The sequence below is a fragment of the Amphibalanus amphitrite genome, unplaced genomic scaffold (genome assembly GCF_019059575.1).
Source record: "Amphibalanus amphitrite isolate SeventyFive unplaced genomic scaffold, NRLGWU_Aamphi_draft 000350F_arrow, whole genome shotgun sequence".
Taxonomy (NCBI): Eukaryota; Metazoa; Arthropoda; class Thecostraca; order Balanomorpha; family Balanidae; genus Amphibalanus; species Amphibalanus amphitrite.
Window position 1 is genome coordinate 1 of NW_024881845.1, and position 12,400 is coordinate 12,400.

At 44.4% G+C, this 12,400-nt stretch overlaps 1 protein-coding gene and 1 long non-coding RNA gene across 2 annotated transcripts; one reads left to right on the forward strand and one right to left on the reverse strand.

The window, feature by feature from the left end:
* The first annotated feature begins 1,856 nt into the window (after positions 1 to 1,856).
* Positions 1,857 to 3,147, forward strand: LOC122389259. Its single transcript, XR_006257943.1, has 3 exons — positions 1,857 to 2,048; positions 2,336 to 2,445; positions 2,799 to 3,147. It is a non-coding gene; the product is annotated as an uncharacterized LOC122389259 (long non-coding RNA).
* Positions 3,148 to 6,379: 3,232 nt separating this feature from the next.
* Positions 6,380 to 8,303, reverse strand: LOC122389236 (keratin, type II cytoskeletal 2 epidermal-like). Its single transcript, XM_043381070.1, has 3 exons — positions 8,159 to 8,303; positions 7,197 to 7,324; positions 6,380 to 6,773 (listed from the first exon to the last, which is right to left on the reverse strand). The coding sequence occupies exons 1-3, from the start codon at positions 8,168 to 8,170 to the stop codon at positions 6,575 to 6,577; spliced, it is 339 nt and encodes a 112-aa protein (XP_043237005.1). The 5' UTR covers positions 8,171 to 8,303; the 3' UTR covers positions 6,380 to 6,574.
* Between the last annotated feature and the right edge of the window lie 4,097 nt (positions 8,304 to 12,400).

Below are 12,400 nucleotides of genomic sequence, written 5' to 3' on the forward strand. Positions count from 1 at the left end.
CATGCCACCTTCTACAGAATATGATTGATAAGGGCTAGAAATCATAAAGGTTGATTTCTTGAGATGCGAAACGGTCCATTCAAAGTGGACATCCATTAGCTTAATGTAAATGGTATAAGAAACCATAAACAGAAAAATGGTGCCTATTGAAATCAGCTCGCCACCGCTAAATAAAAGACTGTATCAAAGTCATTAACCAATTGTTAGAGGAAAACGCATGTTCACGTTTCCAAACAATGACTGCCTAATTAGCATACATTATCTTTAATCGTTAAAATTCACAAAAACAACCGATCTGTCACTTCACTAAGGGTGGCTGTTTCCGACAGCTGAAAGCGGGCGGGATGCGGCATTTAAACGATAACAAATAAACGGTACTGAAACATCAAATCCAAGCACACTATTCGGCAATATATTCAGTTCAGTATGAGGCTACGGTTCTTAATCTTCATATTTTTCACACATAAAGGACATAAAATACTCAAAATTAAAACGAATCAATAACAACAATACGCAAGCTTAATGAGTTGTGGAAGACTGCATAGCATAGCAGGAAGAATGCATGCGATAGCAGCGAAAAGAGAAAAGAGAAAGGAAAAAGGAACACATTTCCCGGCTATTTATGTTGAGAGAAAAATATCACGGATGAGTCCGTCTATTTCGAGATAACGTCTATTTCAGTATGTGTTAGCGTAGGCCGTGGGAAATTAGGGATGTTTAACAGGCTGCAAGAGCCTACTACTAGCTGTGCTGCTTAACCCACGAGCCGCTGGGGGGGGCATAAAGTTGCCCCCCTTTACGTTCTGTGAAATATCTCCGAAACCTGATGAGCTACGAACGTGAAATTTGGCATAGCTTCAAATGAATACTAGGCAATGTTTGAGGAAAGTTTGGTGGTTGTAGCACCTAAGATGACGTCACAGTGACGTCATAAAGTTTTGTCGTTTTCCGATATGGACCGTTTCTGATGACGCTGAGCATGAAACTCAACTGTAAATGAACTAGACAGCACCTGCTGTCATCCTAAAACAGCTAACTACACTTCCATCTAGTTTCTGACCAATAATCGACCCTTTATATTCGGTCCCATATATCTGATGTATCGTGAGGAATATGAGAGTCGCAAATCTATAATTTCACTTATGACGTCACTGTGACGTTATTTCAAATGGGATCGACACCAAATTTGGACATAACCTCGGCTAGGTATTCAGAAAGATGTGTGCAAAGTTTCGCTTCTCCATCTCTTCGCGTTGTGACGATATCGTTGCAGAAGTAAAGGGGGGCAACTATATGCCCCCCCCCCCCAGCGGCCGGCGGGTGGCGCGGAGGCCCAGCGGCCGCCGGGTTAACAATGTTGGAGGATTGTGCTGTGTACCACACGCTGCCAATGATAATTGATCAATTAACTGTTGCGATTCGGAAAGCCCAAGGAGTTTTCTACCCGTATAATGGCCAGAAAAGCGCTGATGCTCCATCCAAGCTGGCGCCCCTAATGTGATCCGTCCATCCAGGCTGATACGTTGTGCGCTCTACCAGGCAACACCATTTCAATGCCAAATTGTCCCTGTGTACCTATTGTTCATGTATTTCATTACCAAAATTCACTTACATAATCACTCTTGTACACATATTTACAGTCAAATAACGGGCGTGTAACCGGACTGTGTAACTGCGTGTCTGCCGGTTCACGCAGTGCAGCCCATGTGAACCGACCACGGACCATCAGTTCCATTAGCGCGGGGGTGCACTGGTACAGTAACAGCTGGTAACAGGATAGTGCGCATCTGTGGCACCGCCGTCGATCAAACAATACCCGGGGTTTGACACCGCACCGGTCCCCACCGGTTATCCGCAACCCAGGTGGAGCGCGACAAGCGAGCACTTCCTTTTCTTCTGGAAATCGGTGATACATCCTTCCTTTGTTTATTTCCAGAGTTTAGTGTGCAGCGCTACATTTCCCTGTACATTGGTCACGCCATATAAAGTGCGCTCCACGGGTATCACCGTGTACAGTGATCATCTAGTCCCTGACGATGGACAAGCTGGTGAGTTCAGACACTCTCTTGGAGCATTACGCTGGGCCAAAAGTCAGGATGATATACAGTTGAAAAGGCAACAAATGAAAGTGAAAAGTTTTGCTTAAAAGAAAAATGCTTAGCTTCATTTGCAAGTACCGTTGAATTAAAAGCATTGTTCTCAAATCCGTTTCCGGGAGTATGGGTACGTTTATTCCCTTATCCTGAATATATCCCCCCCCCCCCAAAAAAAAAAACATACATACAGGCCTATCAGCGAATGACAAACCACACCGCCCCGTTTGTGTTTGTTTTAGGTTCTCTTCCTCGTCGTGGTGCTGGCCGTGGTCACGGTTACCCAGGGGTTCGTCATTGACCCCCTGTTCGGAGGCTTCGGGCTCGGAGGATTCGGATTCGGCTCACCATTGTAAGTAAACAGCTCAGCATGGCTAGCCTCGTAGAAATAACGAACAATGTTGACGGAACGAACATTGTAATCGCTTATACGCACTCCAGAAAATGTTACTGTTTTGAACATATGCTCATTAACTAGTTATCAGATGTCAAGTTAAAATATATGATGATGCAAATCGATTCAATTTACTGTTGGCAACGGTCCTAAAAAGATTCTTCATCAAAGATCTCGCTACAGGGTAAGATATCGTCCGCCCTGGTGTTACTACAATTCATTCACAAGCCAGCTCTAGACCTTGGAAGTCCGCGTGCCCTGCCCACGGCTGGCAACCCCGAGCCGAATTTCAACGCCCGGTGTCGTTACAGCTTCGGCGGAGGACTGATTGGCGGCGCCCCTCTGCTCCATCACCACATCGGATCTCCAGTCGTCCAGCCCCTCGTCATTCAACTGCCCTAAAATCTGCAAACGGCAGGGCGGCAGAAAACTCACATGGTGCTCATCGTAAATCACCTCGGTCTCATTGGCCTGTGATAACACCAACTCAGAACAAGTCGTAGTGACGTAGACAGTAGATAATAATCTGATTTCTTCATTCCGATCTCCAGTGTTTCACTGCTAGACTACAGCTTTGTCTGAAAGTGGACCGGTTGTGTTTCTATGCCTAACTGTCAAACTGTTTGGCGCAGTATTAGTTCAATAAATGTATTGACACCGTATAGGTCTATGGTCGTGGAAGAACCGAACTATACAAGAATACCATTTTGTAAATATGTGTGAATAAAACATATTTCGCGTGTGCCACTACTTGTTTTACTTGTAATCTATGGTATGGCAACTCAACACTCCAACAGCTATCGTTATAGGCTATGACACGTTTCACACCATCGCATTACCATGTTGTCATCGGAGGATAGGATCGAAGACGAAGAAGTTGACAAAATTGTGTCTCCAATGTAAATAACTTAGAAACAAATGTCACAATTGATATTTCGTTCGAGTTTTACGACAAATAATCATGGGCCTTTTCCAACAATTACCGATATCATCATCCCAACATTAAACTTAAGCATTCACATCTTTCTGTTATTTTACTGAAAGTATGTGTTGAGAGCAGAATCGATCTAAAAGTGTAGCAGAGCCAAAGGAAGACAAAATCAATGAAGCGTGGGAAATGAACGTATTTGAACACTGGACAGGTACGATGTCTATTTTTATTTTACAGTCGACGTTATTTTGAATTTATGCGTGCAATTTATTACACGATATTGTAGGACAGTTACAACAAGAGCAGCAGCAGGACCAACAGCAGGAGCAGCAGCGCAACAACAGCAGCAAGAGCAGCCCAAAGCTCTCGGGCAGGGAGCGGTCAGACCAGGCGAATCGGGTGCCAAATGCTGACTAGACTCAACTACCATCCGACCACCGGCAGAGCCGACATGTGCGCCGTGTAGAAGTGTCTCAAAATGTTCACAGTTAGAAACACCTCTGTTCAGAGCTGTATAGAGACACTTCTGCGAGCTGTGCACTGGGCTTGATAAGCGCAAAATGTTGACGTCAGTGGGTATGCTGAGGGGAAAGCTTGTCGGTGCGATGCGTGTAATGGACAGTATGGTAAAAATTATGATGTTCTTTCAGACTGATGCACGCAATCTTAGCTTTTCTTCCAATTCTGCATTTGGTTATCATGAGTTTAAATTTTGACATGAAAAATCAGAGTTTTGTATGAAGTGTGTTGCTCCAAACAAGGAGAAAGCAGAGGGGCTTTCTGGACCTATCCGTATATGTATGCTCGCTTTTACAGCTTTGACGGCGACCATAACCACTCACGATCATCGTAGAAGCACTACTGAGCCATTACAGCAGCTTATGACAAAATGAGGATATCTATTAGAAAAGCGACAGGGGAAAGTTCCTGCCAAGAGGAGCATGGATAGGACGTCAAAATTTCCATCAAACACTGGGCGTGGGAACACGTAGGTAATGGGAACCGCCAATGAGCACCCAGCATCGCGCATTGTGCCATATGTTAGTGAGCACTTCGATAAGGAAAATATGATGCATTGATTGAGGAAAAGGTGACAGCTGTGTGAAGAGGATGTCTGCATAAAATGTTCAATGACAGGATATAGTTGGCGCTGGTTAAATATTTCCGGTGCCTTTTTGAGAACTTGTTTGATGATTCGTCCACCTATGTCCTGGCATTGTTTACATTTTTAAGCCGTATTGATACGGTCTAGATAGAAAGTTACCGTTACAGATTTTGCTAGCATGATGCTCATCAAACTTAAGAACAATTTCAAATGAAATTAAATAGTTAAGGCAAATTAAATTCACGTAGCAAAGTGTGCCCTTACCATCATTATTCTGCTGAAACGCTTATAAAGGCATAAATGATAATCAATCGTAAAAATAGCATGAAACGTCTTAAACGATCAGTAGGGCAGAGATAGAGGGAAGTGAGATAGGGAGGGAAGGAGGGAGGGAGAGAGAAAACAAAGAGACGACTCATCCCTACTATGTATTCAGTCACTACTATATGAACTATTCACAAACCAACTGTGTACTATCTGCATGAGCTTTTTAATTCAGCCTACAACAGTTCGATTCGAGACACTAATGCTTTGTTTAATGAAATACTCCCGCCTCCGCCGCCCGAGCGCTGTTTCATATCGCTGCCGCTAGATGACACTACCCTCGAGCGCCTGGTTATATGTTGTGCCGCAAGGCACATCTCTGAGATGGCGGCACTGCGCCAGAGAGGCGGCTGGCTCAGCCATTCCCGCACCGCCACCGCCGAGTGAAAACAAGGTTGCGCGTTTGATTTAATTACTTTATCATAGCAGTTTTCATAAATGGGTTATGCAGACGCTTCGTGACAATCTTTCTACATCAAGCCTAACAAAAACCAGTACCTATGTCGTCAGTTGTCTCAAATTTTTACCTAGTACAATTCTGGTCTGCTGAATAAAAATTACCAAGAACAAAACAGACATTCCTAAATTAACCTGAATTTCTCAAAATTCTTAAAAAATATTAGTAATGGTTAAATCATGGGAACACGGCTAAACCATGAATAGGACTATCGCAGGCATGAAGGTAAATAGCAAATAGTAATACAAGTAATAGTAAATGCCTAAAGCAAAGCTGAAAGCACGGTTACCGATTTATCCGATAAAATGTGTTGGCTATCAGGCAACGCTATTTTTTATGAAAGTTTCAACTTAAATGTTTTGTTTTGCTTTAAATGTTTTAAATGTTTTGTTTTGAATTAAATAGCAGCCTCAGTAATCATTTCGTATCTTTCACAAGTGGGCGACTGGGCTGCAACTGTAGCAGTAACTGTAATCAGCTGATCAGGTGAAAAGCCCCTGTCGACTGAGACAAAAAAATGCACCGACTTCAGCTCTCTGAATTTTCCCTCGCTTAGTATGTGCATTGTGCATCGATGATAAATTTTTGGTGACAGGGAAGCCGATATCGGCAAGGAAAACAATGTGCTTCGTCGAAGGAGTTATGTTTGAACGGTGAATGCTGCATAAACTTTCCATAGTGTTATTCACAAAAGTCAATAGTGTTGTTCTGGAAAACAAGGACATACGACAGAAATAATTACGTCTGGAATATGCAATGGCGAAGGTAAAAATGGAAGCAAGTAAGGAAACAAGAATATGCATATCAATTGAACTAACAATCAATCATTCCCAAAAACCTGCGGCTGAATAGCAAACATTTGGACAGACAGCAGAATTCCATAAAAACAATGTTGTTAATAATAAAAGCTACGCTGCGCTTATATTACTTTTCAACTGCAGAAGTGTACTAGCGTCAAGCTGTGTTCATTTATTATTCGTGTGTTCAATGCCGTCGAAATTGCCATGCGTCCTTCTTCGACCTCGCTTGGAATCTCGTGCAGCCGCATTCTATTCTCGTTTCACAATACAACCGCTATGTTGTAGGAGTATATTAACGGACAATCCAGTGCATACAATCACCACAACGACAACTAGCCAGCACTTTTTCACATGGGGTGCAAAAATGATGTGAAGCCAAACAGGTGTACAATGATCACAAACATTCTAAAATCACCATACTATTGACACGCACAATTTTGTTCAAATATCACGCGCTGAGCGGGCCGGAATCAGACGTGAATAACGTGCACCTGTGGCGGTTCCGGGGGGTGCGGGTGCGGTTCGGGCGGGTGCGGCTCGGCCGGGCCGTGGTGCACGTGCACCTCCACCTTGGGCTCCGGCTCCGGCTCCTCCTCCTTGGGCGGCTGGATGATGATGGGCTGAACGATCGGCTGCACCGTGTGGTGGTGGAACGTCGACGGGAACAGACTGCGAGAAGAGAGGTCAGAGACAGGTCAGAGAGAGGTCAGAGAGGTCACAGAGAGCTGAGAGGGATACCCACAGAGCGGGCAAGGCTCAAGGTTAGAGCAGAGAAATGAGAGTCGACGCCGAAAAGAAATAGATTGTTACGTCTATTTCATTCCGTTAACAGGATATTTCTAGAGACAATGAACAATCTGAACGACGTGCAAGCCATCCATAGAAAACGATATCACTATTCGATGCCCCGGTGTAGTTTTTAGCAATAATTTATCTCAAAGAATCTTGTTTATCCAAACATGGAATTAGTACACTAATGGCACTCTAGGCATTTCTTTCTGTATTTTTGAAACCAAACTAGTAATAACGCTAGAATAACCGCACCACTCCCACCTGCCGAGAAGACTCAGCTGTAGGGAATCCGGTTCTTACCCGCCGTATCCGAAGCTGCCCAGCCCAAACCCTCCTAGCCCTCCGAGCCCTCCGAAGCCACCGCCGTAGCCGAAGGGGTCGATGACGAACCCCTCAGTGACCGCCACCAGGGCCAAGGTCAGCAGGACCTGGAAACACACACACGTGCGGCAGCTTAGAATGCTGTCTGATTTCATAGCATCATGTTATCTCAGATGTGTGCTAGCTCCATTGCAAAACAAAATGTTTATCTTATCATTTTGATGTTCAAGCTCCTTTTTTGTAAAAGCAAGCATGGCGGAAGCGGCAAAATGGCATATTTTCTCTTCATAGATATTGTGCAATGTTTTAATCGAAAATTGCAGTAGAAAAATAAAACTTTCTTTGACGGCTCACAAATGATGCACAGTTGTATTAATAAACAGCCACTATTCCATTACCCAAATGACATTTTTTTAGTGAAAAAAAAAACATTTGGAGAGCTATCAGTTATACGGCATTATCTTTAATCTCATAACAAATATTGTGAGCCTTAACATTGAAAGTTGTAAGTATGCCACTGTGAAGCTAATAAACAGGCAAAAATAATGTGCTTATGACAATAACAATCAATTAATGGGACAATGCTATGAAAATCATTAATCATTATCATAAATCATTATTGTGTAGACTGGCTAGGTATTTTGTGATCGATTGAACAATAATGTGGCAAATACTAAGACAACCAAAGTGCAAAACCAAATACACAGCTGGGCACAACAAAGCTACCAAAGGCGCCTGAAAAATAAGATCGCCAAAAAAATATTTTGCAACATCATTTTACGCATACGTATCAGTATCTTATACATAGTGAAATGTGAAATTAATTCACCGAAAATAGCATATTAACGCAACAATTGCCAATTAATTAAAACTCAATGTTGTTTTCACACCATCACTTTAAGGCCCAATTATCAGCGCGCTGACCGGCCGGGCGCACTTACCAGCTGCTTCATGGTGAGAGACTGGATCGCCACTGCACATTCCTCCGTCCGCGCGCCACACTTTATATAGCATGACTGATGCACGGCAAATGCGCGCTCCAGGATGAAATAACTGCAAACTAACGGAGGACAGAGGGGCGGCCATTTCCTAATGCGGCGGCGCCGGGCCAAAGTGCACCGGCGCGGCGCTAGGACCTGTGGCGACCTTGCCTCATCACGTGACCCGGAATAGAGGCGACTGACACCGACGGGCGGGGGCGGTCCCATGGCAGAGCGACTCCCTGGGCCCTAGGGAAAATGCCAGTGTTGAATGGCGGCGCCTGGTAGGGTAGTTCAAGTAGAGCAGTCCGAATTATTTGATCGACTTTGTCGTTAGACGATGATGATACTGTTAAAGGCTAATTTGCAAAGCGGTGTGGGCTCCAATTTATACAACAATGAACAAAAAAAAAACAGCACATCACCTAATGATGAGTTAAATTGAATTGCAATGAGTTACGCTCATACATTCAGCATATTCAGGTGTATTTCAGTGGCAAAACAGCTTCAGTTAATTCTTGGGATCCACGCGCTTCACATTGTTTCAGAAATGTCAGCCACTCGCTTGAGTGAGTGGACGGCAACAGGTAAAGATGCCGTCGCGGTGCCTTCCAGGAGACGGGGCCAGAGCTGCTGGAAATAGCATGTTAGCATCACCTGCCACCAAGTGTTGTTTACCGGACAAACGGAAATTGCACGTGATGTTTACACTATCGGCAGCGGTGCATGCGAATCCGCTGTAACAGCGTTCCTTGATACGTGCTCTGATAACTCCAAAACAAGGATGATAAAGAATATGTACTGTGGAAGAAAGACGCTGTGGTGCAGCATTGTGAAAGAAAGACGCTGCGGTGCATGCAATTACAAGCACTGTATGACAGTAGAACACGTGTGCCTATCTGCATCAGTTTCGCGGGATACACCACCACCTGGTTAAACCAATGAACCAGACTTCATATGGTCCCATACATCCAGCAACAAGCACAGATACCAGTAGGTACTTCCGGTTGGTCAAATGTAGATAAAAAGATTATGAAGGAAGAACGGGGAGCCCCCTCCAGATCGACACTATGCACTGCACGTCAAAAATTGGTTAAATAAATACTAAAAAATATATAACTGCTAAAATACTAAACATCCTCAGCAAAATGTAAGTAGAAAGCACACATTTCACATCCTCGCTCATACAGCCCGATAGCCGTCAACAGTACCGCAAATCATCATCTTGATCGAGCTAGAAAAATATTAAATATAGGTATCTAAAAAGCTCTACAAACACAACAAGTGCTTTAATGTCTTGCAAAACTGGATATTTTTGGCATATTCTTCGGTGGTGACTGAGAAAAGCACAAAAGTTTTATATTTGCAGTGTTTTTTATATAGTTTACTTCAGTGACTATCCCATCTTAAAAAGTAATAAAATGTTCTTTACCTTTATTACTTTATTTATTACTTTTACTATTATTATATTTTTATTACTTTTATACTACACACTTGTAGGGGCGTCGGATGGATCCTTCTCGGCTTTTCGCAAATAGTTCGCAGAAAAAGCGGCTGCGACAAAACGTCCAGTACTTTCGAGTTCATTAGTTTTACACAAGCCCTCAAAATTTCATGAAACTGGCCTAGGTGACCTTTGACCTGTGACCGGTTTCTTGAGACTACGTCAGGCCGGAATTACGGTTCGGCGCATGTCGGCGCACCTTATTCATGTACTTCTAGACTACTTGTGATTAGAAACGTGCCGGCATGTGAAATGTTGGTTGCCTCACGCATTATGGTGGGTCTCAAGGTTACTTGGCAGTCATATAAGATTATTAACCTTTGCTTACCTCGGGTTTGGTAGTTTTGGTGCCCAAACAATATGTTGTGAAGTTGTCAGTGGTGGTGGTTTGCAACTATCATGGATAGCCAGCGGGACACCTTCTGGTCGACCTGACCCGACCTACTTCAAAAGAATGAATACATGTCATCTCTAACACGCGCCCCGCTGGGACTCTGGATTTTCACGCCTTGCTGGGGGAGGTGTTTGAACAGCGAACACCCCTTTCCCCATTGTAACTCAGCTCCTGGGCCACGTAGCGACACACGGTGGGCGACATTCAACAGACCGTCAAGAATAATGAAGTACTATAGTTACTTCGGTCACTTTTTGGATCCGGTCAAAGGCCAGGCCACCAGAGGTCATCAAAGATCATTTCGCCAATTTTCGGGTCGAGTTTTGACAATTTTCGACAAACCGGCGCATAACTCGGAAACGAATAGAGCTATGTATAGCGCCCCTGAAAGCACATCTGATAACCCCTCTTTCTGAAAATTATCCCAAGATTTGACCTAGGTCAAAGGTTTAGCCTGCAGGGGGCAAAAACGGCCATAGTAGGCGATTTTGCAACGGTTCTCTGCAATAACGTTTTACTCAAAACTTGCACCAGCTTACCATTACCGGCATCGTGTTCCTCTCGTCGATACACGTTGAATGAGCTATACTTTGACCGGTCAATTTGAAAAGTTGACCTCAGGCTAATCCTTGTCGGCACAGCACCCTCGTTGATGCACCCCCCCCCCCCCTAAGGTTTTTCGCGAATAACTCGCGTAAAAAGCGGCTGATTGCGACAAAAATTTCAGTACCCTCGCATTGACTAATTTGCACCTACCATGAAAATTGCATGACCCTGACCCAAATGACCTTTGACCTGTGACCTACTTTCCGAGACCATGTTTGGCCGGAATCGCGATTCGGCGTATGTCGGCTCGCATTAGCCGTGCGTTTGCAGGCTTCGTGGTTTCAAACGTTCAAACATGTGATTTGATGTTGCTCACATGCATTAGGGTGGATGCCACAATCACCTGAGGGTCAGGTCAGGTCATTGACCTTTGGTGACCTCGGTCCACTTTTTCGAGTTTCACATGTTTCTAAGCTAGTTTTTGGAGCTGAATTCGAATTTAGCAACCATTTGAACATTTATGAAGAAGTTTGGTACCTTCGTAACATGGTACGAGGCTGTCAGAGGCGGATGACCCGTACTACGAATACCCGTCACGACCCCTACTGATTGACCTGGCCTGACCTGACCCGACCTGTTCTAAATGCTTAAAGACATCATCTGTGATCAAAACTAACGCGACATTCGTGATCAGCACCCCAAAAAAGAACCATAGCAGCTACACTTTACGACTTTCTAACAGGTCCCAATTTTCACCGACTTTTGGGTCATTGACCTAACCTGGACCTTGAAATTAGGTATCATCTGCTTCCTCTCGTGACGGGCAACACGCTCGCTTTTTCCGCGAAACTCTAGCTCGATCAAGGGCCAAACGCGAGGGTGGTCACCAACCATCCCCCTTGTGCCGTCGAAGGACGAAATATGGCCTGTGCCGGCGAGGATTAAGGTCATGACCTGACCGGAAAAGGTCGTGCTGCATATCAGTCGATCCATATCGTCGAGCTGAGTACGGCTAAGATGTTTTCATCGCTCTAGCATGCCTCTATCAAAAGCTATTAGCGAAAAATTGTGCATACTTTTCGTGACCTAAGATGACCTAAGGGACATGGCGAAGGTCTAGTGAGGTCACTGGCCTCTTGTGACAAGAGCTTTTGTCTCGGTAACTCCCCCACCATCCAGCACTGGGAAACTTGAGGCCATATGGCCGGGGATGCGGATACTATGCACAATAAGCACAGTTTCACCACGTGTTATTTTCCATTGCACCGTAATGTGCCACAGGGACCTTTGCTCCTTGGCCTTGAGGCGACACCTCTGGCTAGACTTGTACCAAAAAAGATGCGTCCCTGTTTCGTTTTCCTCGAAGTTTTCCTTCCATGTCGCCAAGCTGAGGATGTAGGTAATGTCCCCCCACCGCTATTAGACGCAAAATGCTCATAAATGGTCTTGATACGGCTTAAATACCGGCGCTTAATTATCAGTAATGAAGTGAAATTGTGCTCCCACAGCACCAAACCATAAGACATGATATCTTAGCTTCCGCTAAGGCGGGACTGTTTCACCAACCAAAAAACGTACTCATAATCCAAAGCAGAGAGTAAAGACGCTGAGGTATGTGATTTTCTCATGTATAACGGATCGTGACCAGATCACCTTGAAAGCTACAAGTTCGTAAACCGGGTACCCTTTGAACAGCTGCGGTTCGCGAGGTAGAAACGACTCAAAAAGAGCGCCCTGGTGGCACGTCCATTGTCGGTTT

What these genes read in the sequence shown, in the direction of transcription:
- LOC122389236 (XM_043381070.1), bottom strand. An exon ending in GGCAGCTTCGGATACGGCGG is followed by an intron (nt 6,774 to 7,196) that starts GTAAGAACCGGA and finishes CTCTTCTCGCAG; the next exon opens with TCTGTTCCCGTCGACGTTCC.